This window comes from Chiroxiphia lanceolata, chromosome 1, assembly GCF_009829145.1.
Source record: "Chiroxiphia lanceolata isolate bChiLan1 chromosome 1, bChiLan1.pri, whole genome shotgun sequence".
NCBI lineage: Eukaryota > Metazoa > Chordata > Aves > Passeriformes > Pipridae > Chiroxiphia > Chiroxiphia lanceolata.
This window is the reverse complement of record NC_045637.1, coordinates 146469344-146497056: the sequence shown is the minus strand read 5'-3', so window position 1 is coordinate 146497056 and position 27713 is coordinate 146469344. Positions and strand designations below refer to the sequence as shown.

The 27713-nt window shown below is 37.8% G+C and overlaps 1 protein-coding gene across 1 annotated transcript in view; it reads right to left on the bottom strand.

The window, feature by feature from the left end:
• The window catches only part of PTPRN2 (protein tyrosine phosphatase receptor type N2), a 645372-nt gene that overhangs the window by 384589 nt on the left and 233070 nt on the right, over positions 1-27713 (bottom strand). The window contains exons 6-9 of the mRNA XM_032679900.1: positions 19781-20255; positions 13307-13561; positions 11934-11974; positions 9876-10243 (exon numbers count right to left, since the gene is read on the bottom strand). Coding sequence (XP_032535791.1) covers positions 9876-10243; positions 11934-11974; positions 13307-13561; positions 19781-20255 — 1139 coding nt within the window. The remainder of the gene's footprint in view (positions 1-9875; positions 10244-11933; positions 11975-13306; positions 13562-19780; positions 20256-27713) is intronic.

The following is a 27713-nucleotide window of genomic DNA, read 5'->3' as shown; positions in this document are numbered from 1 at the left end:
TTCCCTGAGCAAAAACTTAGAGGGGTGATTGTTGACATGAAATTGCCAGTATTTAGGCCGTTGCCCAAAGTCCAGTCATAAGGTATGAAACCACCCATATTCTATCCCAGAAGTACTAGGAACACCTGACCAAATAAATGAGAATATTATACATGAAAAGGCCAGAGTCCAACTGATTCATTGTCTGACTCCAGAGGTCAGGAATGGGCCATTTTATCCTTACATGAACCTCATGAAACACATGAGCCTTGTGTTTAATAATAATTTTAGCCATGCCCTTTCCCTGTGCACTATGTGTACTGCAGCCCAGGCCAAGAACAGACAGAAGTGAGTTCCTCTTGCCTTATACCCTGCAGCAAGAGTATTTCTTCTGAAAACAACTAGGATTGTCATACAATTTTACAAGCAATTAGTTACTGTGATAATGCATGTGCTCAATACTTACAAAAACCTCTCTCTTTTAAAAATCCCCTGCTGAACTCTTGCCCTCAGTGATATGTATTAAACTAGTTTGTGTTTTAGAGAAGTACATTATGAAATGGGCCACCGCCTTCAGGATTTGCATACCTTCTTTTAAATTTTCAAGTCTGAAAATATGTGCCATCATACCAAGGGCAGGATTCATGTATATAAATACAGCAAATCTTTTCTTCAAATTTTCCACAGCCTCAGAGCGCAGACTATGAGGAGTTTTAAGAATACCTTTTGTTCTTTTCTTTTTTCCCCAAGTACTATTTTTGTTAATGTCTATTATTCTGTCACAGTTACTCCAGCTGAATTTCATCTACCATTGTGCTCCTTAATCCCTCAATGTATTTAAATCCATCTGGAATTTTTCTAAATCCTCCATAGTTCTTCCTAAGAGAGACAATTTGCCGATGAGGTACCACTAATCTCTCTACACGCTGAGAAGCAGCAGTTCATGACGAATCTTTCTCTCCTATCTCATAACCAGTTCTTAATCCGCAGTGACACCCTGGCCCTTGCTCTGTGACTCACTCTCCTTAAAGTCAGTATGAAGAGCATCCCATTTATCTCCTGTTGATTTGAAGGGTAGGTACAACTTGTGGTTTTGCTGCAACAGCAGCTTTTCTCCCAGGAGAGTCTGATGTATCTCAACAGAAGGTGCTTCGGGTCTGAGGGTCTTCCGTGTGTCGTGTTGCCGAGATGGAAAAGAGAGGGCTCTTGGCACTGCCTCCTGGAGGCTCAGGCTCAATGGCATTCAGATATAAATAGCCAAGATATAAAATGTGTAGCTTAAAATAGTAGCTAAAATTAATGTGGTCTCAGAGTCAGTGAACACAGCACTTCTCTATCTCAGAGAAGCTGTAAACAGTACTAGGAAAGCTTTTATTTTAAGGACACAGTTTAATTCTTTTGGATTTATCTTTTTTCCACTTTTTTTTCCTGCTAAGATTAGTAAATATTTTAACAAGCAACATAATGGGAAAACTCAGCTACTGAAGTATGAAATAGATTGATGTGAAGCTTTTTATGTGGAAATTTCAGCAGTAACTGAGCTATGGGAGAGCCGCTGATGCTATTGCAATAAACACATGTAGCTTTACCAAAGTTCCACAAGAGATATTCACCACCATCTCTGCACTGACTTCTGTCTCCTGGGAATTGGCTTCATGGCACTTTTTAGCACACCAACACCACTGTTCTCTGACCTGAAAGGTGATTTACGAAAACTGGCTCATTTAGCTGCTACAGCCAACATCTGAGCCCCACATCCCACAATCCAAAGGAAAGATGTTGCATTTGCCTGAGGAGGGAATAAATGGAGTATGTTGCCACCCTCATCTGCCTCACAGATGGAGGTCCTGCATCATGTCAGAGAAGACATGGCAACACAGTGACATGACCCTGCCGTTCTCATCAGGTTGGCAACCATCAGTATAAAGCTATTAAATCCAGCCTTTCCAACTCCTACTTCCCTTTTTCTAGACACAAAGGAAGTCCCAGTCATCAAAAGAATAATGCATATTATCCATACAATGGAGAAGAAACTGAGACATTAGAGGGGTTTGCTCCAGGTCATAGAGGAGGTAAGTGCCATAGCAAGGACTACTGGGAATATTTTGAATCAAAGTAATTTATAGTGTTGCCATTAAATTCTTTCTGAGCCTACCAAGCCTAAAAAAACATTTAGACACTGAAATTGTATTTATTTCTCTTGTCTGGAAGTGTCCCTGAGAGTAACTCATCTGATAATCTATAATGAAAGTCCTGAGCACTGATGCTTCAAGTCCAAGGTGTTACAGCAGCCTGCCTTGTCTGTCTGAGTTTGAGTTCTTTTGTCTGTGGTTTAGTGTCATTTCATACATCCTGAAGCACACATCCCCAGTGAAGACTTAGAGAATTTCATGGATTTAGTTTGGTTTTAGCATGGTCTGTGTCTTATATTAAGCTATAAAATTATTAATTTTGTAAATGGTTCACATTTACTCAAAATTCATGAGACCAACCAAATAACTTCTAAGCACAGAACTATTCGCTGAATTGTTTGAGAGCTGCCAGACTTCACAGCACTGTTATCGTAATCATTTTAAGGACATAGCAATTTTATTGCATTGGGCTGCACTTTCGTTTTTCTATGCTTGTTTCCTCAAAGGCTTTATTAGCCATAAAACCTTTTTAAGCTTACTTCTGTTTTGACAGCTCAGCAAATTCCCATTTTCTGTAATTTTTTCCCTCTCTTCCCACCACCAGTAAGTGTGAATTTAAACCTCTTAATACAGACAGGTTCAAGTCCAGACCAATTTGTAACACAAATGACACTCGCTAAAAATCAATGGCAGTGGTCAGGCCATGAAGGTCAGAGGAGATAACGGCATCATGGAAACAGGGGAGTGAGAGAGAAGTTGAGAAGGATCAACTCTCTGGAGTTATAATGGAAGTGTGACACTGTACCAGCCTGTACTTGCATTACTTTGAACATGCACCACCTCCAGCTGTGTTAGTAGTAACAAATTTATACAGATGGCTTGTCACTACCAGAAGTACAGAAATAATGGCAATAATCTGTGCCATAATTGTGAGCCCTCCCTTCTGAGGCTGAAATGGACCCCACCAAAGTACTCCCTGATGCATTTTAAGCTGATTGCTAGAAACAGCCATGGAGTTCACTTGTTGTGCACCCTGAATCTCTGATGCAAAAAAAGCCTTGAAGATGCTAAACTGTTCTTTCATATCAAATTATTTCTCCATAAAAGTAATTAATAAATGAGATTGAGGACAACTGGTGATACACATTTTGATGCACTTCTGACTTCTCATTCTTTCCCTTTCTTAATATTATCCATCTTTCTCCAAGGCAGCACAAAGCCTAGACCAATTTATAATGCAAATGTTTTGAACTAAAAATGACAGAGAATATCTGACATCATAGTGTTCAGCCTGGAGAAGAGAATGGTTTGTGGAGACATAGCAACCTTGCAGTGTCTGAAGGGGGCCTACAAGAAAATCAGAGAAGGGCCAATGGAAAGGTATAATTTCTACTCAAAAGAAAAAAAAAAGATTTTTTTCTCTGTTTTAATTTATTCTATGTGTTCTGAATTAGTCCTCACTTATTTTCTATTTATGAAATTACTCCATTCCAATTTTTAGTGGTCAAGCATTTACATTTTGTACACATTATCTGAATTAAGAAATTAAAAATAAAAATCAGACTTGAAAATTAAATGATGGCATTTTTATATCTGAGCTTCCCAGGACTGGGTTGAACAACATTGATGAAAAGGTACTATCAGATTGTAGACTGCATTACGATTCAGTATGCTGCATTCCCAGGAATCCTGATCTTTGGCTTTCTTCTTCTCATTCATTTCAAAAGTTTAAAATTTATCACTGTTTCATAATGACCTGGATGGTAATTAACCGAAAAATGCTGTGATACACTAGAAGCATTGGCCACATGGCATTGTGAGATATTGCAGCATCTCGGCGGGGGGGGGGGGGTTAGGGTTAGGGTGGCACAGAATGCATGGAAAGACAGAAATCGGAGTTTCTGGGAATGTCTGGTCTGGAAAACCAGGCCAAGAGCCATTTCTGTTCAGCTAAGTGGAGAAATACAAATGTGAGGGAGCCTTGTGGTGCTACTGGGGACTCCAGGCACATTCCCACAATTGCCTATTACCTTTCATCATTTCAAGGGACCAGAGTGATTCCTTGTCATTATTGTCATTAGTGCAACACATGAGCTGGTCATCAGATGCATCAATTAGAAAATTTTCTCTCTACGTTCCTCTAGAAGGGAAAATCCAGAGCTAGTCCCAACAGACATAAGAGGAAAACATCTGGAAAAGTGAAGCCCTTTGAGGAGGGAAAGATGGACACTTGGAAGGACTCTTCTCTTGTAAAGTGATCTACATCAGCAGGGGAGAATCATGTTCTGTCATAATGTATTTCAACAGATCTTGGGAGTACAAAAGCTAAGGGCAACTGAAGTAGAACAGATTAACATATTATCTCTCCACATATAACAGATAATAAATTCGAAATATACAAAGCTGAATTCTTGCAAAAAAAACCCCACCAACCAAAAGCCAGTGTTTATTGCTCACTGTGGCAAGGCCACATTAGCTACCACTTTTCTGTTATTTTCTTGTGGATGAATAAGAGGCCTGAAGTATCATTTTCCTATGGGAATGTATAATATCAAAAATAAGGCAGCGAAGGAGTAATGTGGGGGATATAATCTCTATCACTTTCTAAGTACCACAAAAAAAGTGGAAAATTACAGATGGGAAAAAGATTTTAAGTCTAGAAAACTCTAGGGATCATGAATAATTATGTTTGAAGAGTTAGCAACAAAAGATTCTAGAACTACGTCTCTACCAGTTCTGGTGCTGAGACACAGTGACCAAATTGTGTCTACTAGATAATTTCATAGGCAAGGATTTTCCATGTGTATTATTCAGATAGGGGGTCAAGTTGTGCTGTCAGAAGCAAAACCTTGGACTTTAAAATCAATTACGAACATTTATAGAACCTATTTATACAAGGGAAGAGTCTTCTAAGGAAAGGGACAAAGTGAGAGACAAAAATGTTACAATTTAACTTTTTTTTTAATCTCAGCAATGTTGTCCCTTGGTGATTTTATCAGACTTCAATATCAACAGATTTTCTCTTTTATGTATGTTTATAATTTCTTTTAATTTTTAAAGCTAGTTGCAGAAGTTAATTGAAGAATTTGCACAAATCTCTTTCCCTTGACAAAGTGCACTCGTAGGTAGAATAACAACTTCAAAAAGGACAGTGAGATATACAGAGGAGGTCAAATCTTTTTGGATACATGTATTGAAGGACAAGAACATTCTGTTATTATTTTCTAAAAACAGCTGAAAAGCCTTATGGAATATAAAAGCTCAGCTTCTAAGAAACATCAAGACCTTCCAGTAACTAAGAACAATAAAACGTATTAGACCTGTTTCATTGCTGTAGATCTGGTGATTCATTTTTCCTATTTATTTTAAATTAAATTTTTAAATGCAATTAAAATGTTTCCACCTGGTAGGGGAAACAAATAATGAAGATCATAAAAATACAATTCTTTAATGACCTGCCTAGGAAAACAGAAAACTTGGGGAATAAACCAAGAGTTCTGTACAACCCAGCTTCAGGGTCCTAACCTGAACACCATCCTGAGGAAAGTAATCATTATATGCAAAGCAGTATCATTTATCACATTCATAAAGGTGAAGAAGTAATATCAAGTATTTGGAATTAACCTAACCCTTCAGCACACTAACTGGGTCAGACTAATCATATTCAATAGCAATTTTGTACTATAAACACAAGATCCGTTTTCAGCTTTTCCACAGCACCTGAGCAGAATACCAGCGACCTCAAATGAAATGCACAGACATGCATGTAGGATCCAATTCAGTTAAGAAGCTGTGAACAGATTTACATCCTATATAATTTTACATAGACAGTCTGGAATTGAGAGTTAACATATGACAAAACATGAAATATCCAGGAATTGCCTAATACAACAGTGCCAGAAGTTGGCTCACAAGCTAAGAGAGCTGCCATAAGCTGTCTGTGTTCTAGTCTGTGATCTAGTATTTATATGAAAAACTACAAGCACATGCCTTCTGATAAATCCCAAAACAGGACAGGTTCCTCTGCATTAGATGTCCAATCATGGTGTCAGGTGAGCAAGACTTAATTTTGAAGCTTGAAAGACTGTGATAAGTAGTAAAAAGAGATGAACTTTCAAACTAGGATTTTTCTTAGTGCATTTAAGTCTAGCTACTCAATCTCATATTTGAGAAATTGCATGCCAGCTTGGCTATTTAAACTGCTGAGCATGCAGCAGCTTACATTTAGTTTTACTGGAGGTGGTAAGAACTACATGTTCTGGAAAGTCAAGCTTTGGCTTTCCTCATGAGATACTCAGGAGACTAAACACTGTGTAAATGTTTTGATTGCGGGATCTAGGCCCTAATTTTAGAGCACAAACTGCCAAACAAATGGGAGCACTGGTATTTTTTTGAACACAAAAAAGAAAGTTTTCCAAACTTGAAGAACTAGAATTTCAGAAAATAGGAAGAGCTCTTTTGTCCAAAGGCAAAGACTCCTCTTATTTGAGAACTCACACTGATGTATCCCCACTATAACAGAGAGGTATTTTATCACTATGCTTGAAATAGAATATAAATGAAAATAACAACCTGTAGATATCTTTTTTTAAAACATAAGATTACTTTAGAATTTCAGAGATAAAATTAATAAAACAGTTCAAAGCAATTAAACTGAGAAAGAAAAAAATCTTTGTCACACAAATCCTACAGTGGTAAAATTGCAATTTTTTGAAAGGGAAAAGAGTAAAGAAAATAAATCACCAATTTGATTGGTTTCTCAGCATAATAAAGTACTGAAGCAGCATAGTGGAGGATTTGCTGGACAATTTTCTACACTGAAACTGTCAATTCATTCCAAACCTTAGCAGTGATGGATATTATGGATTGGTATGGATTGCACTGCTCCAACCATCCAAAAGGTCACTTGACAAACACAGCAGGAGTGACCTATTGTTCTTGCCATTGACAATCAGACTGCCATTTGGACAAGTCTTTAAAGTATCACAAATCCTTTCTTCAACTATTAAATGGAAATATTTATCTTTGGTTTGTGGCACAATTAAATGCTGCCATCTTAGCAGTTCATGGAGTTCACGGAAGCAGTCTTAATGTCTCCTCTGGATCGCACTTGCAAAGCCTCAGAAGCTAATGGTGAATGGATTGCTCCTGAAATGTCAACTACACCACCAAGTAGAATGACCTTTATGTTGGACAAGACCTCTAGCATCAAGTCCAACCATGAACCCGGCACTGCCAAGTCCACCACTAAAGAGTGTCCCTAAGTGACATATGTACACATCTTTTAAATACTTTCAGGGATGGTGGGCAGCCTGTTCCAATGCTTGTCAAACCTTTCTGTAGAGAAGTTTTCCCTAATATACAATTTAAACATCCCCTGGGACAAGTCGAGGCCGTTTCCCCTCTTGATCCCTCTGAAGAGCCTTCCTGCCCTCCAGCAGATCAACACTCTCTCCCAACTTGGTGTCACCTGAAAAGTGATCTTCTTGATCTTCTCATTCAGATCATCAATAAAGATAATAAATACTCAGTACTGAGCCCTGGTGAACACACCTGTGACCGGCCACCAGGTGGATGTAACTCCATTTACGACCATTCTCTGGCCCCAGCCATCCAACCAGTTTTTCACCCAGTGAACAGTGCACCTGCCCAAGCCATGAGTAGGAGAATGTTGTGGGAAATGGTGTCAAAGGCCTTACAAAAGTCTGGGTAGACACATCCACAGCCTTTCCCTCATTCACTGAGTGGTTCACACTGTAAAAGGAGATCAGATTTGTCAAGCAGGATCTGCCCTTCACAAACCCATATTGGCTGGGCCCTGCCTCCTGGTTGTCTTTACATGCTGCATGATGGCAAACAAAGATGATCTGCTCCATGACCTTCCCTGGCACCAAGGTCAGGCTGACCAGTCTACAGTTCCCCAGATCTCCTTCCAATCCTTCTTGTACAATGGATTTACATTTGCTGACTTTCAGTCAACTGGGACCTGCCCAGTTAGCCAGGACTGCTGGTAAATGGTGGAAAGTATCTCGGTGAGCCCTTCATCCAGCTCCCTTGGAACCCTTGGGTGAATCCCATCCAGCCATGGAGGATTATGTTTGTCTAAGTGGTGGAGTGGGTTGATAACTGTTTCTTCTTGGATTATGGAGGCTCCATTCTGCTCCCCATTACTGCCTTCCAGCTCAAGGAGTTGGATACCTGAAGAACAACTGGTTTTACTACTAAAGGCTGAGGCAAAGAAGGCATTAAGTATCTCAGTCTTTTCCTCATCCTTTGTAACTGTGTTCCCCCCCAGTATCCAGTCAAGGATGGACTTTCACTTTAGCTATCTAAGAGCATCTTGTCCAAAAGTTGCTAAAATTATAATAATCTAGTACATAAAAAAGTACTTTTTGTATTTCTCTTACTGAAAATGGTAAAGAGTCTGAAGAAAACTATGCTGAATTATATCAGTTTGTATGGAGTCCTCTAGAACCAAGAACATTTGGACAAATGGTCTTCTTCAGCAAGTTTCATTGAATAATAACAGACATAATTCAGGGAAAACCCATCAGTGGGAGACTAGCAGGAAGAAAACCAGATAAGATGACACAGTGAAGAATCTCCAGGTTGTGAACACTGAAATTCAGAACATTTCCCACTACACAGAGCTCTGAAAGCTCCAAGCTTTACAGAATTTATGAGTCAAATAAAGTCTGGATGATCAAAGGAGATGGTGTCATTAAGGTACTCTTGGGTATAAAGGAACCTTCCAGATTTATGTGAGTTAAAAGAGCTGGGGGAAATATTGCTGAGCTGAGGAAAAACTGGCTTCTACTGCTTCACATAACATTCATAGGCAGGATCCAAGAGGTGCAGTTAAACTGGGGCATTCCATCAATTTTTGGTCTGTTTCTGATATGCAGCCACATGGATTTCAAAGCAACACAGTATAGTAAAAACACAAATCCTCCACAATTCTGTTGTCTTCAATCCCATTAAGAAGTTTGAGGCAGTCAAAAGAATCAATCCATGCTAAAGAAATTCCTGTCTCAGTTTCTCTATGATGCTGGGCAGTGATTTGTAAGCTCATCCTAAAAATTCCTAATTTCTCACAGAAGATGAGTCATGATCACTAACCAAATATAGCATTGCTTTCACAGGGGGAAAAAGGATGTAAAAGTGCCTACACCATTCTAAAATCCCAAATGTTCCTGTAATGAACTGTGTATCACTAGGGGGCTAAAGTTGTCTTTTGAAAGTATAGCATTAAATGTCAAATTCATTACTGACATGACCTGAAATCATTAGGTCTTTCTTTCTAAACTAGCTGCATATGTGATGTTTGGAATCCTATATGTGTCATTTTCAGATCAAAATGAAACCACAGAGAAAATATTGCGCTTTATTATTGTGTGTGTCATTCTTTGAAAGAATGACTCAGGCATTGATATTTAGACTACTTTCAAGTCAAATATTTAAAGCCTGCATCCTAACCATAAGCACACTTACTGACATATTGGAAGGTCACTGGAACATGAGAAGATAGAGGGAGGTCTAAGCAAAAGACCTACTATCATCTGCAAGGGCGGAAAGGCAACTGTAAGAAAATGGAACTGTTTTTTTGTATTTTCATCAAAGTATTGAACAGGTCCCAAACAGTTTCAGATGTATTAAAAATCAGGCCTGTGGCATTTTCCTCTTGCACATTCATATTTCATTAGGTGCAATGACTTTATCTTTTCTCCAGTTAAAAATGCCATTCAAATTGGCTGCTGTACTTACTCTTTCAGTGTCACAATGTAGCCGTATTCTTTCTCCTCAGAAGACTTCACTTCAAGTTGTAAGCCTTGTCCCGTATTTTTCTGAGGCTTTTCGTAGGAGTTTCCATCCTGCATTAAAGCATTCTTAATCCAGTAGCTGGTCTTGCTCGGGTCTTTGGAGTCAGATTCACTGTTCTCTGCAGTTGTCAGCTCCCTTGAGAAAGTCTCACTTTTTACATTTTCCACACCAGCATTTATTTCTTCTGAAGAGTCAGTTTCTTCAGATTTCTTGGTTTCTATTTTAGTAGATTCTTCAGGGTCAAGGTCTTTGGGCACATTTTCAGATAGTGCATTCTCATTCAAGAATTTAATTAGTTTTGCAGTGTTCTCCTATATGAAAAAAAATATTTTTGAAACTAAGCACAGGAATGATATATTGAACCAAAACTAGATTAAATCTTTCAAATTCTAATTTATATGGCAGAGTCTACTCATACAACTATTGCATGGTCATTTTCATAATTTCTGTAAGCTGCCAGACTGTGTTAAAAACATAATGTTTATTCAGTAATAATAAAAGAGAGCATTAAACTATGCCACTATATTTTCCCAGAAGTTTTCATGTGTCTGTGCATTTAAGTATTGATGAAAATAAAACTTTATTATCAGCTAAGTTAATGAAAAGGAGAAAGAATATAAATATCCATCAACATGTCTATGTGTTGGGCCTGGAAACATGAATACTTCTTAGGTCTCACCAGTTATAACAGAGGAGAGGGAACAGATATTATATGACCAATTCTGTTTCACTTATTCATTTCTAGAAATGGTGACAAACTGTATGTGAGTGATCCAATAAGCTAAACATGTGATCACAGAAAAAAAAAATCTGCCTAATAAATCAAAACAATAATCAAATGAGCAAAAATCAAAACGTGCCTGGAACAATTCCTTAGCTGGTTTCATTACATAACTTTATTGCAGCCAAGCATTTGGGAGCAAATGATGGTTAATGGGCACTTTGTGCTCTATGTCACAGTATATTCTATTCTATCACATCCTCCATTCAAACTGCCACTGAGAAATGTATACATGGGACCCTCTGTAAGTCTGTTGTAAATATAGCACTTCATTCCTTGAAGAATTTCATCTGGCGGTTAAAGCTTCTGCCACATTGTTCATGTGTGTGTTTTCCTTGCTTGGTAGAAGGGTGGAAGAGATTTTACTGTGAACACAAGAGGATTTGCCTGTTTATGGTCTCAGAGTATTAGCTCTTGACAGAGTATATAGTAGGAGAAGTTTCACAGAGTTTTTAAAAATATTCCTTTGACATTTTTCTGCTCCATGAAACCCAGAAAAAGAAAGATGAATATACTTCAAAAATGGCTGAATATTGGAGAAAAGTCCATAGGATACAATTCAGAGCTTATGAGGAATATTGTAAAAGTAATCTGGATAAATGCTAAATTTGATGTTAATAGCTAGGGTAAGAGATGTAATGCCCAGAGCTTTAGAAATGTCTCTGATATTCAATGAATTAATGGTAACACATAAAACTGAATGGCAGATCCCATGAAAGGAGAGGGAATTTTGAAATACAGCCCATCCCCATCCCAACACAAACCTTCAGAGGGAATATATTTACTTATTCACTTCTGAAAACCAGTGAGATTATCTGGGCAAGGATGCTTGCATTCACCAGAACTAAGAGTCAAAGGACAGGGAAGAGTGTTTTCAAGAACACCTCAATACTCAAAATTTATTAGCTTGAGGAAAAGCCTTAATTTGTCTGAACTTTGGGAATCTGTTATGAATTATCTCTATTTACAAATTAAAGAAAGGCAAAAAAGGATTTGATTTTGCTTTTTTGAACAGCAAACCTAATTTTGATTAAGATTTAAATCAGTGTTCATTTGATATTTCAATGCATCAACAACTTGCCTATTTGTGATATTGAATCAGAGCCACAGAAAACACAGAACAAGTCTTACATTTCAGAATTGTGTTTTTGACCTTCACTGCATAGAAACCTGATATTCTGAGATGAAATACTTGCTTTATTAAAATACTGGTACTCTACCTCTTTATCAGTTCTTGCACTGGCTTCATGCACCCCATTGTCTGTAGGATATGAAAAACACCAATATATAGTTATGAAGGGCAAACACAATGTACAAAACAAAGACTCTCATAGGCTGCTTTGTAGCAGTGGCCTTTTTATGTAATTTAAACATTAAGACATCAAAGCTGAAAGGGCACAGTAAAGAGCACTGTATAATTTGTTATTGTTATTCTAACCCCACTTCGATAGCAAATTAATGCAAGATCAATAGACAGAGTACTTTAAGAGCCTAAGTAATAGTGTTATTTTGCTAATTAAGTGTCCAGTTGTCATATCAGTTTAACAATATCTAAGCAAAAAAACCCTATGAAATGGCTCTAGCCGAATGAACATTTAGAGTAAAAAAAAAAAAGGAAACATATATATCCCTCATACATGTTTTAGTGGAAGAAGATGACATTTCAACAGATATCATTCACCAAAACCATATTACAGTTCAATTACAGTGATGATATTCAGTCACTTCCTTAACCTCAGTCAAATAATGCTGGCTTTTTGATTTATGAACTGGGCGTTATTCTTTTTTCTCAGCATGATTTGGTTTGGTCCTTCTAATATACAAACAGATTTGGCAATTAAAATAACCAGAATATTCCTAACTAGTAGGGATTTCAGTATAACACCATGAAAAAAGACAGTAAGTTAAAATAACTGTTTATGATTTAAAGTATACATTTCTGGTGTCCTAGATATTATAACATTCTCCTAAAATAGAGAATGACTGACTGATAACAAGTCCCACTGTGGTATCCGCTCATTAATGGCAATTACTATAGCTCCCGAATCTGCATCACCAGGAAAATATATGTGCAGACAGAAGCAAATAACCATAATAACTCTTTTTATTCCCTAAGCAGGAAAGGGAACGAGTGGTTTTGTACCTCTACTTGTCTCAGATTTTCTTCTGCAAGTCATTGTGACACATTAAAGAATGAGTACCTGTAAAACATTTTTTTCCCATGTTTTGAAATACATCTTGTAAGATAATAATTTTCATTATCATTTTGCTTAAATATCTCATTCTCAAGAATAGGAAATTAGACCAAATAGCATAAAGCAATTTGTATTTCAATATAATTGTGTATGTAGGGTTATCTTGTTTGAGAACCTTGAAGGCCAAGTGTTCATAAATAGATTTTTTTTGGTAAATAAAGAACCCATTGTAAAAAGAAAAGAACAAAGCTAAAATTCTGCAGCCTTTGGGGAAATACAGAAATTTCCCCCATGACTTCTTTAAAATGGATTTTTAAAAGTCTGACGCTAATGTGAAAGAATAGAAGAAAATTTGGGACACCTGGTTTTTTGTTGTACTTAGCTCTTATAATGAATACCTGGTATATTAATGCTGTTTTCCATTAATCCCATCTGAAACTCTGCCTTTCCTTGAGCATCTCCTTTCTTTGTTTGTGCTTCTGTTTTGTCTTCTTTAGTTTTTCCAGCACCATTTTTTGTTTCTTGCTGAATGTCAACACTCTGAATTGCAGTGGCGATAGTGTCAGCGATCTCATCCAGTTCTGTTGAGCTGAGATTCTCCACATTCACTTGATGTTTCTCTAGGTCCTTCAGTACATCTTTAATAAGTGTCTCTGGATCACAAAACAGCATAAGCACATGATTTAGCTGCACACATGAAGCACGTGTGCCTATATCAGAAAGCATCTTTTGTTTTTCCCAAAACACCGCTTTTCCTTCATGGAGATCATCTGTTTTCTAAAGGAAGGCATACACATTCATGCTGCATTAAATGGGTGTTAAAGTTTATGACAAGGTGAATCTGTGTCAGGAATGGGAGATATATGCCACTACAACCCAGCAAGTTGTCCTAGAGAGGGGGCATAAAATTATCACTTTTTCCTTACAAGAAGAGCATTGTTTCCTAGTCTAGACTGACTAAAAATACTGAAGAAACGTGTTGAGGTAGCTTAAGTATTTTTTTAGCTGCAAAACAGTGCAAACAACACTACTGTGTCTTAGAGATCAAGTTTCTTTGTTGATTTGTTCTTTGCAAGGTGAAGAGTTATACAGACTTCTGGGGAAAAAAAAGAGAGTCAGATATTTTTTCCTTCAATCAAAAAGCTCCTCTTCAGTTAGAAGTGGATATGGATATATATCCATTACATACATGGATATGAAAAAAAACCCTTCTAAACTGTATTGATTTCTCTTGGAACTTATGTATTTCAACAAATATATATATATATATATATATATATATATATAACTTGTTTTGGTTTGTCATCTGTGAATGTTTTACCAGTCACATTGAGGAAGAAAACAAAAAAAAAAAACAAATCAACAAAACAACCTGGATGTGATAAACCTTTTGAAGATAAGGAAATTCAAGGACAATGGATATTAAAGGTGAGTCAGAAGATGGAGCATAACAGCTCTTCAGGGAATGCAGTTTTCTGACTGTATATATTGCATCTATATTTCAGTACCAGTCTGTATAACTCTGCAAAACTCAGCCTAACGTCCCTTGGAGTATGAGAAACTAAAAGCAGGGCTTACTGTAGCCTACCAAAACCATTTTCAGTCATGCTTCTGGTCTGCTTATTCATGTTGACAAGGATTTTAGCACACACATGCATATGCATGCTAGCAATAAAACTCTTTCTCCTAGGCAGTATTGTGTAGGAAGATATGGACTGCTTTTAAATCTCTGTTGAATGTATGAATTTACATGTAAGAAGTCTGAAGGCAACATTCAGCATTTTTTCTCAGTAGTGACATTCTCCCTGTTAAGCCCTATGTTTGGACATGTTTGGACATGTTCATCATCATTTTTAAACGACTTTGGGACCATGCTGTCAGCTTTCAGGTTTACATAATGTGAATTAAAAAGTAGGAAAGCAGGAAAAAACACTGATGTAAGAAGGGCTAAAAAGAAGGATTTTTTTTTTCATAGCAAAGCAGAAAGAAGTAGGCAGAGACCAGGAAAAAGTAGGTGTAGTCAAGAAACTCTTCTGCTCCAGGGGAGAGGCAGTAGAACATCTCTGATTTTGCAGGGAGACAAGCATCAAGGATTATTTATCATTGGCAAAAAGATGCCAAGACTTTGGATACATCTGTCAACTTTTGGACCCCTCAGTTTTAACTGAAGAGGTGAGAGCCAGCAGCTAACTATCAGCTTCCCACTGCCATCTCAAGGCAAAGATTAACTTCCTCCAACCTGACCCATAATTCAACAACCCAACAAAATGCCATTTTCCCTTAACTAGTTAGTCCATATAAAGCAAAAAAACTTAAACAGCTTAAATAATAGGTTCATTGTGAGTCAAAGAGCATGTTGACCCATGGGGAAGGTGGTTCTGATTTACTTTCTCTTCCAGGTGAAAAGGAAACATCTTTCCATAATCCACCATGATGTTATTACAAAATTATTCTGATTTAATTATAAAATTCAGCTGACTTTATAAGCTGTGAACTTTTGAAATTTACCTTAAAAAAAGATAGTTTTAAGCACATTTACATGCAGCTATCAAAAAAAAAGACAGGTTAAATCTGTGGTGTTACTTCAAACTGTGACAGCCAACAAAGATTTTGCTACCATACCGAAATAGTGGAGTGCTTTGTACAGGAAAGTGTTCAGCAATGAGAGTCAAAAACTTAAACTCACAATCTGTGCCAAATTCTCTTGGCCAAGATACTTGGAGGCAGAAAATTAATATGGAAGTTTGATGGAAGCTTAGCAACACTTCAGAGAAAACTTTGAATACTTTCCACATTTCATTTTATTGTATCGATCCCCTTTATGAATTTAACAATATAGTAAAAACATAATGACCAAATGCTTTCATTTAGAAGGGTGATCTACAAGAGCAAATTGATCCAAGCTGCAACTGAAGTTTTCAATAGACTTGATTAACCTGAGTTCAAGAAACTTTTTCAAGAAGCACAACAACTACCTGGCAGATGGCCACTTACATATGGCAGCAATGCTGAAAATTAAGCTGTAGGAAAAAACAGTACTGCCAGATTACCACAGGAGCCTTGTGCCTTCTTAGGTATAATTTCTGTTCTATGTTTTATAGAACTATTGGACAATAACTTGACAGAAAAACCTAAATTATTGAAGCAGAGCTAATAAAGTCAGAAAAGACAGAATATATGTCAGATCTGAATCAAAACTAAAACTTTACAAATAAAACATCATTGAAGACAAATCTTAAAAGAGAATTATATTTCAGGACATATATAATTAAAAGAGTTATATTAATGTAACACTACTAGATTTTTGTTTATTTCATTTGATTCACAGCCAGCTGTCAAGACCAATTACTGAGCTACTCAACAACTGCAGTCAATGTAACTTTGTCATTTCCATTCCATTTCCTTTTTTCCAATCTAACTTTTTTCTGTACCTATTGTCTTAGCCAAATCTTATCTGTCCAACCCACTTCCACAGGTTCATATTCAATTAAAAAAAAAGGTTCAATGTCAAACAAAATGGGAATGGGGGAACAGGGCAGGGAATAACATGAGAAAAAAAATGGCCACAGGCCCTAATCCAGATAATACTGAGATAAGGCTCACTGCAGGTCCTCCTGATTCACTAAAACCCCAGTGTTATATAGTGGAGCCTCCTGTTCCTCCCATGCTGGTGTTCCTGCCCTGGCCATTGCCACCTGGGCACAGTTCATCCAATTAACTCCTAAATGCTTGTGTTGAAATGAGTAAAACTTTGGCACTATATGCTACTTTTGGCATATAATTATATTAAGCACATATTTTAGGACCAAAGGCAACAACCAAAGCCATTAAGTATGAGGAACTTCATGTTTTTAGTACACTAGGAGGGACAGTCACCAAAGTGTAACAGCCTGGTGAAATGTAGGTCTACGTGAAGAGTCTTGATAACTTCACGAGGCTACTGATACGATGTTAATCCATGTCCATATTAAATATGGATGTTTCCACTTCTTGTTATGGCACTTGTGCATGTTTGCAATAATTTGCAAATTATTGAATACTGCTGATACACAAATAAACATCAGTGCATCTGTTTACAAACACCTTTTGGTAATATGGTGAATGTATTAAAATCCGAAAATATTGTTGGAGAAAAACCAAAAAGCAGATGGATACTGCAGTGGCACAGCACTCAAGCAGCAAAGGTGCTCGAACATGCACGTACCTGTGCACAACTTTATACTCTCCAACTGACCCCTTCTGAAGGGACTCAGCAATGCTCAGCCATGTTTCACAGGGCTTGTACTACAAACCAGATTTCTCCCTTAGCTCCAGCTTTCCACGTGAAGAATGGAAAGTTGCCTTTCATAGTTGCCTTGGAACTATGATGACAATAAAGGCATACATACCCTAGGTGATGTAATTTTTAACATAAGCTTCACCAGTATAATTCCCTAGTAGTTAACATCAGCACCTTATCAAGGGAAAACAGCTTTTTATTGTATAGAAAGTAAATCATGCCTCATACTCCACTGGCACAAGCACCAAAACCAACTTGCCTGACCACCACATGGTATGGTAGCAGTAACTTTGTTAGAAGTCCCACAGACTGGTCTGTCTTCTTCAACCCCATCACCCTATTGACCACACATTAGCTGTACACAGCAGCTGAGTGCCATATGGAATGGTGATCCCAGCTCTGCAAGGCAGAGGATGTACAAAAGCATCTTTCTTCCGTAAACATGGAAGTTTGCTATTTTTTTAAAGACATCTGAATTACTAATTTTTTGACCTTTTCAAAGCAACAGGGAGATGTGTTCTGTAATATTTAACACATCAACAATGAATAGACTAAAACAAACCACATAAAACCAAGCTAAATTCTAAATACAGCTGGTGCAGAAGAGAGATTAACAATTCCAGTATTGCACAGTGACTACAAAGGCAGTACCCACGCACATCACACTACTCCTAGAGGTAACAGCTTCCAAATCTGATAGAAAAATAGCTCCACATTTTCTTCTTTTTTATTTCTCCCTCAGGGTGCCTTGTTAGCAGATTTACCTGCCACTGTTTTGCAGCAATTCTCAGGACTAATCGGCTCAGTACCTTCTGGATTGTTCTCCCAGTCCAGTTCCTTTATCTAATCTTGTATCAGATGCAGCAGAGAACTGAGCATCTCATGTTTTCCAGGTTTTTAAGAGTTCTGTGGTTTACAGAGTGCAAGAGAGAAACAACCTGCAAGTGTACAAGAACCTTGAAGCACCAGAGAGGTAGGAGAAAGGTTAAAAGCAGAAGGAGATGATGCAGTCAGCCTGGGAAATCTGAACCCAAACCACCACCATTCCAATGGACAGCATTTTAAGCAATGAATACACTGGGGTCTGTCCTCACCACTTACTTATGAGACTATTAAGTGGCTCAAAAATACAAAGGAAACCATATTATTTTCTACTCAATTCATAATTTTATGTCAATGTAACATTTAAAAGCAACTGCCATGGCAGAAGTTCCTACAGGGTATATTATGTATGAGAAGTCAAAGTAGTACAACCCAATGAATTGTGAAACATGTTATTCCCCGTAAGTGTTAAGCATTTTTTTCCCAGTTGGCTCCTACCAGGAAAGGTGAAGTGGAACAGCTGGAGGATAATGAAACCAGCGTGTGCCTAGTTTGTTTTGAGTCTAGCAACAAAATTGTCTAACCTGTGCAAGAGACTTACAGTGCCACCTGGATTTGATTTTACATTATAGTTCGTTCCTTGAAACCTATTATCTCTGGGCACCATACCAAGAATGCTTTGACTTTTGAGCATCCTGTAGATTGCAAGCATTATCATTCCTCTGCTGCAACTTTGACATTTCTGTGTGTTTGTGTGTGTTCTGGTTTGGGGGTTTGTTGGTTTTTTTAACCAACAACAAGAACAAATCAAAGAACATTACACTTTATGGATGATAACTACAAGAGGGATGTAAAGGAATACATATCACCAAAATCCATTGGGATATAGTGGTGACTGCAGTGTAACAGATGCAGGTGCTTGACAATGGCTGAGGATCAATTCTTTCATTTTTCAAGCATTCTGAACTACTGGAATAACATCTATATTAAGATTAATTTAAAGTAACAACAAAATTAATCAGAATTATGAAGCCTATGTGATCCCCAAGATTCGTCTTACAAAGCAGTGCTTAAAGCTTATCACAGAATCCTGTGGAATGTTACCCTCCATCTTCATTTAAATATTTGTCAAACTATCATGTACAAAAGAAACCAGGATCTGGTCATTTTTAAACAGCATTTGCAAAAAAATAGATGAAAACCCAGCAAATGGATTGTTTGTTACAGAATGTCCAGACAAAACTAAACGCAATGCCGCCCTCCTGTATTAGTCATGGAATTGACAGACTCCCTCCTTCTCTGTGTTCTGCGCCAGAATTTATCTCGCTTCTGTGCTTGACTTCAAATTTTACCCATGGTCCTTGAATTTCTAGTTAAATAAAGAGATATGGAACAAAACCAGGCATTTCAAATTACCTTTATACAGTGTGGGATGACTGCATGAAAACAGATTTGATAGCAAAGATATAACCATAATTACGTGCTGTTTGTAAAATGCCTTGAAAATATAACAAGTTACATAAATGCTCTGTCTTACTGAGTGCCATATATTTCTGCATGCATATGGAAGGTGGGTTGAAGAATGTGGGTAGATGTTTGCAGGGAAAGAGTAGTCAGAATGGTGAACACTGTTACTGTGTTATGGTGGATATAAATATGCCAATAGTAGGAGATATATCAACTGTCTAATTTTGTTTTCTTTCTCTCAAAAATCCTCACTGAGCATGAGGGAAACTTCAGGCAAGTTAAAATAAGTAAATATCAACTTTACCATCCACTACACTCAGAGGGTCCTTGGGATCATCCTGGGAAGCAGATTTATGGCTCAGCACCTCAGGGGTTGGCCTCAGCACTCCAGAAGCAGGCCTCGGCCGGAACAGCTTCTTGGTTTTAAAATCTTCTCCTTTTCCTTTGGCAAAACTTCCATCAAAAGGACTGACTTGTGTGGAGTAGAATCTATCAGCATAAACCTGAGACCCTTTAGTCCTGCTGTGAGGGCTTTTGTCACTGCTTTGTGCTGACAAGTTCTGGGTGATGTAGGTGTGCAGTGTAGCCATCAGGGTTTTTTGGTCGAGCCCCATTTCTGACTCTGGTGAGAACTTCTCCGTCTGGCTCTGGCTGAAGGTCCTCCCACGGAGGTTCTCAGCAAGCTGTTGTTGGGATTTTGATGGACGGGCCAAAGGAGGAGCTCGCTCTTTGGGGTTCTGCCTCGCGTAGTACCTGATAGGATCATTGTAGATGTAGCTCTGGAGAGAGTAGAAGGTGGGAAAAAGGAATGGGTCAGTATTGCTTTGTAATGGCTGCTGTTGTGCCGGAATCTGAGGCATAATCCTCAGTGCTTCACAAACCAGGAAAACAATAATTGGAACCTGTAATGTGAATGTCGATTGTGAAGCTCAACATGCGGAGTTTGCTTCAAAGAGGGACTATCACTTTGGTGCAAATTGTGTAAAACAGTTAATTAAACTATTAAAAAGCCTGAGAAAGAGATTGATCGGACCTTATGTTGACTATATATGCACTGTTTGTATTCAGTCAGAAAAAGAAAATTTAGTAAATCCACTTTCCCTTTGGTTTTTACTAAAGTTGTGGGGATAACTATTTTTTCAGGTTGCTAACCAAAAAGTAGCATGTCAAATTGAAAATATCATTTTTAGAAGAACACCAAGAAAGTAAAACAATTCTTTGGCATGCATGAAATTCTCCATTCTATTTTAAATTCTTTTTTTTCCCCCCTAAATTAAATGTCTCATCAATATGTCCTCTGACAGTATACAAATGTAAAAACAACCTTAAAATTGATTTTTAATTAATTTATTATTTTAATTAATATATTATTTTCAACACAGCAAATTAAAAAATAATGTAAAAAATGTGTTAATCAAACTAAAACCACATTTTTATTGAAGAAGTACTGGTGAAAAAAAAAGTGGAAAGGTAAACTTGCACTATTTTTTTCTGTTTTCAGTTTCATATTTTCATGGAAACACCAGATGGAAATTATATCTACTGTCATTTAATCCTAAAGACATTTTTGCTATGATCACAACCTAAAGGCAGGACTTTCTGCTTTTTAACAAACCAGTTCCACCCTCTTAAACATTTTCAAAAATCGTTTCCCTTCACTCCCTGCTAAATACAAATTTGAACTGAAAGGTTTACTTATATCCAGAATTATTCCAATTAGATTCTTTGTTTATAATTCCCTTAGGACACTTTGCTGAAGTTGCATCCCATACTATATGCATGTTGAAGAATGGGTCCTGCTTCTCAGCTGTACTTTCCTGGTGCCACACAAACTACATCACAATCTGGGAAACTTAGGACAGGGACTATTTCAGCTCTCACTGCTATAAATTATAGTGAATCACTGGTGTCCCTGTGCACTGATAGTGTAATTTAAGACAGAAGGAGCTGCAAAATGCAGAGAGGGTGAAGAGACTATAAGCCCCAGAACAGAGCCATTAGTAGGATTCAGACAGAAAAATCATTATTTATGTATTTCTTAATGTACTTTGTAAAAGCAAAACAAGTAAGGTTGGTTAGCTATTCCAGAGATGAAATAAAACTTTCAGATTTTATCTAGGTCTTTATTCCTGAACAATAGTTTTGCTCTCCATCTGAACAATTTTATTTCTTCTGATAACAATCAGTGGATTTTATAATAAATATTCATATCTCTTGCTTTCCAATAGGATTTTCCGCTGCTTAGGAAATGATTGAAGAGGTTCATTACATGGTTCCATATAATGATTTGTAGGTTTGTGGTTTATGCAACTTTATTACAGAGACAAAAGGCACTTTGGCTACTTTGGCTTGTGATCCACCAATGCAAGGCTTTGGGCTTCTGCAGGTGGTTAACATAGAAACGTGCTTTGTGAAAGCCAAGAAACTGGGCTACGCTAAGGCAGTGTCAAAGAATATAGAGCTAGAGATCAAACAGCTTTGTGTATGAAACATTTCGGCGTCCCCCAGGAACTGTATCAAACAGCAGCAGCGCAGCTCTGGTTCAGTGCTCCAGCTGCAGGGTACGCACTGCTCTGATCAACACCGAGGGGGAGCCAGTTGTCAAAATGCAGCTTGAGCGCTGTTTACATACTTAATAGCAAACCCTAGACGTGAAAACCTTACAGTCGTATGTATTTATCTCTCAGTGGCAACGGGTCTTTGCATGGGGTAATTAACTCTCTAATGATACTCACTCCTGAGAAGGAGCTGCCGAGGATGGCACAAAGCACCCCCAGACGCGACGAGTAGTTCCCTGAGAATTCACAAAGCTGCCGCCTGCCTTTCCCACTCGCACTCCCTGCCTTGCTATGTTTCGGAGGACTTCTGGGGACAAGGGAACGAAGAACAGGGAGCTGGGAAAGGGAGAATCATGACGGGGGAAGAGGACATTCTCTATTCAGACACGGAAAGACACGAAGTCAGCTCAGTCCAGTCTGGGTAAATGCACACTATTTTGGATCTCTGTTTTATATCCAGCTGGGGTTTTTTGCCTCTTAAACTTTACTAATAAATCAAGTTTAAAGAGGAAAAAACTGCTAGACATTGTCAAACCACTGTGAAAGATTAGGATCAGGAGATGTGGGCTGGTTTTTGATGAACTATTTAATAACTCAAAATATCCTATAACATTAACAGATCAGTTATATTCTGTTCTTGCAGACAACAAGCACATCAAGAAAGAGAAGACCACAAACCCACCAAGTGACTGTACATAAATTGGATAGAAGTGTGTGCCAGTCCTGGGCTCAGCACTGCACCTCTGTCAGGAAGGGGCAGCCTCTCAGAAGCTTGACAGGTCACACCTTGGGCAGTAAGGGATGAAATATTAAAAGTCTAATTAAAGTAAAGCACTGACAGCTCAACTGTATTCACAGTGTACTCAGATACCAGCCCATCTGATGTAGCTTACTCTGACTTAAATTGAGTGTCTCACAGCTGTACGGCAATCCTTCACTTGGAGGAGAAAAAAATCCCCTTTCCCACTGCCCCTATCTCCAAAAAACTCCAAAAATATATGTGCCAACTGACACACATAAGGTGAAATCCAAATAAAATTGCAGCAGAGACAAATACAATCCTAAACTATGGGTTTATCTAAGTAGCATGGGAAAAAAGAACCTGTTTTTTTTTACAGAAAAATATAGAAACATCAGTTATATGTAGTTTAGAATCCAGTGACAATTTACATCCCAAGTTATTAATAACAATTGCAGACCACTGTGATAATCTTATTTGAAGGGGTTTTTACAAGCTAACCTCCTGAACATGGACATTACTAGTTTGACCTATGTCAAAATTGAATGGCGTTATCCATGGTTAGTGAAAAGAAGAGTTTGTAAATTCCCATGTTGGTGCCTTTGGAGAGTCTTGTAACATTATGAAGAAGCAGAGCAAAACAGGGAGTTGGAAAATGTTAAAAAGAAAATGAGTTTCTGAATTGATTAAACTGGATTTATATGAAGCACTGCCAGTAATAGCACACAAGAAACCCAAACATACATTAAGGGAAATGTGCAAAAACTAAAAAAGAATGCAGCAGTTACAATATAGACGGTTTATACTATCAGGGTTAGAATACAAGCCCCTATTACTATCAGGAACATTTTATTTTTAATAGGTAAAATACTGTTCAATTTTCTCATGTCACTGATACAACATCTTTTCAAAGTACTCTGAATTGCTAAAACCCCAGTTAAAAAAAAAAAAATCTTATTTCTCCATCTGCACAGGATTTTCCTCTCCTTCACCACCTTTCAAATAAGCTATCTCAATAATTCCCACATTATCAAAAAAGCCCACACACTAACCTTTCTGAAGATGGAATTGTTAGGGCAATGCCTTGTATGGTTTAGGTTTGTAACTAACTGACATTTTCTGCATGAAAGTTCACAGAAGGGCACATTAAATTACACTGTGCAGACGCACTATGCAAAAGTCCATGGACCACATGTTTTATTAAAAAAAAAATTAAAAGAGGGGGGCAGGATTAGATACATACAACCCAGTGCTGTTCAATTTATCCACTAAAAGGTAGATTGATTTGAGTGTTTTGCCCAAGTGCAGGAAAAATGGAACCAAGTTTATGACAAAATACTTCCTTTCTTGCAGATGCATTTGCTAAAACTTGAAGGAATGTAGAGCTAACAAAAAAATCCCTTAGAAATGCATAAAGAAATAATATTCTACCCTCAGTTTGATGTGTTTTCAGATACTAATTTATGTTTGCTACCACCTAAATTTGCTTGGAGCATGATTCCACTTACAATGCTATATTTACTGTGCTTGCTTGAGATAGTGGCTGTGTGGTCTCATATTAGAAAATGTAATCACAACAAACAGTGGAAGGGCCTTCTTCACCCATGGTGGGATAAAATAATATTTTCCAAAGACTACCAGAAATGAAATTATCTCATACCTTAACTCAGTGTGTGGAGTGAAAGAAGTTTAGCTTTTTCTACCAGACACAGTCTAGATACTTTACGACCCACACAAACTTGCCTCATGTGAACTCACTACATGGGAGATACACGTACTCATGTGAACCCCTAAAATAAACAGCAGCACAAGCGGTGCTGCCTGACTGTTAAGTCAAAGTGTAGACTATGAATTTGTACCTCTCAATTTACCTTTGAATTAAGAGAGAAATTGAGAGAAAATTGAGAGAAATCCACCCAACAATGAAACCTGAGCCCAAACGTCATGGAGTGGATTACAGTGTGAAAGTCCCTGGGATGGAGCTGAGTAAGCAGAACAGCTCTGTCCTTAGAGCATCACAGCTGAAGTAGCAAGTCCTGTGCTAACAAAGCCTTAATTCTTTCAACTGCTGTTCCCATACAGTGCTGTCCTGTCAGGATATCTTGGCAGGCTTCCAGTCAGGTTCAAACAGGTCGAAAGGGGGGAACCCCTCTTTACAAGCCCCTGTGTGCTAGAAACATGATACTACATGCTCTGTACCAAAGTCAGTGCAAGGTTTGTCTGAAAATGAAAGCTAAAGCCAAAAAAAGAACTGAATGATTTGAGTAAAAATGCAGCAAAAGCCTTTTCTACCAGCTGATAATGAACTTTTCACTTACTATAATGATATTACAGCATGCACAAAACCCAAGAACGCGGAAGATTAATTTAGAGCCCAGAAACTGGTAAAGAGGTCAAATCAGTGCCTCCTGCAGCAATGGGATAGCATCAGACCATAGCCTTTCAACAGACTCACAGGCTTCAGTCAACAGGCACCATTACAGTCATCTCACCTGACCTACTATTTCACTAATAATTTTCTGTAACTATCTTCTATTATCTTTCTGAAAAATACAATAGCTTTGAAACCACTTAAGAACTACATCAGAGAAGTAAAGGTGGTAAAGATTCTTAATTAACATCCTGTAGTCTGCAGTGTCAAAGACTTAATCAAGTAAAAGGAGTTCTCAGAGTCTGTTTTGGTCAAAACTAATGCTGACTTTGCTTCCTAATTCTCATTGTGAAAGCACAGTGCAAGAGGACTGTCCAGGGTCTGACCATATAGCATTTAATAATCTCTACTGCTGTCATTTCAGTTGATAGAGATTTGATTGTGAGCAGCATATTCTACCACTCTTAAAATAAAAGGAAAAAAAAAAAAGAGAGGACAAATGCATTGGCTTCTTTCATGTACAAGTTACTATTTAATAAATTCACTTTTAAGTCTCAAATGTTCCCAGCCACTCTTGATCTCCCTTGAAATGATCATAGCTACATGTTCCCTTCAACAGACTCTCCAGCATGGACAATTTTATCATTAGCTGACGTTTCTTTTACTGCTGAGTAATTCACTGTCTTTAGTCTTCTTAACTAACTGCTGGTTTTTCTCTCTGTTTCTGACACGTCTCCATCCTATGGGTCAAAACAAAGTTTCCTTTGGGGTAGGAAGAGTTCTGGGTGGTCTTTCTTCAGCATTCATCATTAGTTCATCATCACTGCCTGCGGTGGTGTGGGACTCATTATTGAATGCCAAGGAGAACATCTTGTCATTGTCCTGCGCATACTATGGGATGTTTAGAAAAAGGAATAAAAGGGACTGGTAGCATGTAAGCAGGCTGGCAAATATACTTGTCTGACAATGTCTTGTGTCTGAACCTGTCTTTTCAATAAACTCAATTTCTAACTATTCCTCTGGGTGAGAGGCTCTATTCTGTGTGCATGTGTGTGTTTGGTGGTCTGAGTGCCAACAACCAGAGTCAAACCACGTGTCCTGTGGTGCCTGTTGGCAGTACCTGATCCACTTGGCTACTGCCTAGACCTGGGGACACAAGGCTTATGGCATCTTTACTTGTCAGGCTACTCCATTTGGAAGCTCCATGACATCACCAGTAGGAACCAAAAAGTGACAGTCAACCCCCAGTGGATGGCAGAAATCGTGCAGGGGATCTGTGCTGATAGACCTACCAGGGTGTATCAGCCTCCCTTGCCTGAGAGCAGTTTGCTCATATGCCAATAAGTCTGTTACTTGAGGTTTCAGTGAACGATGTTTAAACACATTTTCTGTAGGCATATGCTGGTATATTGAGCTAACTCATTATCTAAAGATGATTTACATAGAAACACGAACATCTTCATCTGCCAAAAGTTGAGTACATTAACACCAATTCAATATATCTATAACTCAAACATACAAATCTGGAGAACACTTTTACCTAAGAAATGCAAGTAAAGAGATCTGCGGGATCAATGCCTACAGTATTGCTTTACAACCCCATTGAAAGCAACTGTCCATTTGCTGGACAACTTGGGGCAAGGTGAGGCCTTTTGGGGCAAGGTGAGGTCTTTTGGGGCAAGGTGAGGTCTTTCCCCCCCATTAAAAATAAAATTATTGTTCCACTGTCCTGAAATGTCTACATCAACACACTAACGCAGAGGTAGATGAAGGAAATTTAAATTTCTGTGAGCTCTACCCTCGCATTTGATGAATATGATGGAAAAATAAATATGGAATCCACTTTAAAATTTGTATCAGCTCCATCATCATCTATTTACTGATCACAGTGTGCTGAAATACACGGCATAAATATTTGCAAATGACTGCAAACTTACAGGGAAAATTACAGAAACAGAAACTCCAAACATGGTATTTGGAAAAAAAAGAATTGATTTTGAAGTGAAGGATCTGAAAAAGAACCAAATCTGATTATCCAGTTGGTATTTGAGATTTTAAAAATATCAATCTATGTTTCATCTGGGAATTACTAGAAATTAATTAACTGCCCTTTTAAATAAGCCTACAGACTTGACACACATCATTTATAACAACATTTCTATGGCACTTGTATCTTCTAATAATTGTAAAAATAATTAATCCTTACAAGATAGCTGTGTGATAAGGGAAATGAGGGATTCTGTGTTAGATGTGGAAATTCTGTCACTACATCCTACATAAGCTGATAGGTTGTAGATAAGGGTAGGTATTAGGTCTAAGACTTGAAGAGCACGATAATGCCCCATTGCCAAATTATTAATTAAAAAAATAAATCACAAGTCACATTAGATCACCAGACTCTGTATTTATGCCACAAACAACATGATTGCAATTGTACTAGGCATTGTAGCCATGATTCTGTCAGAGCTTTAAAAATACCAGTTCTTCCAGAAAAAATTGCAATCTACACCAGATTCACACAGGATGGCCAAGAGGATAGAAATTACAATGTCTTATTTTATATATTTAA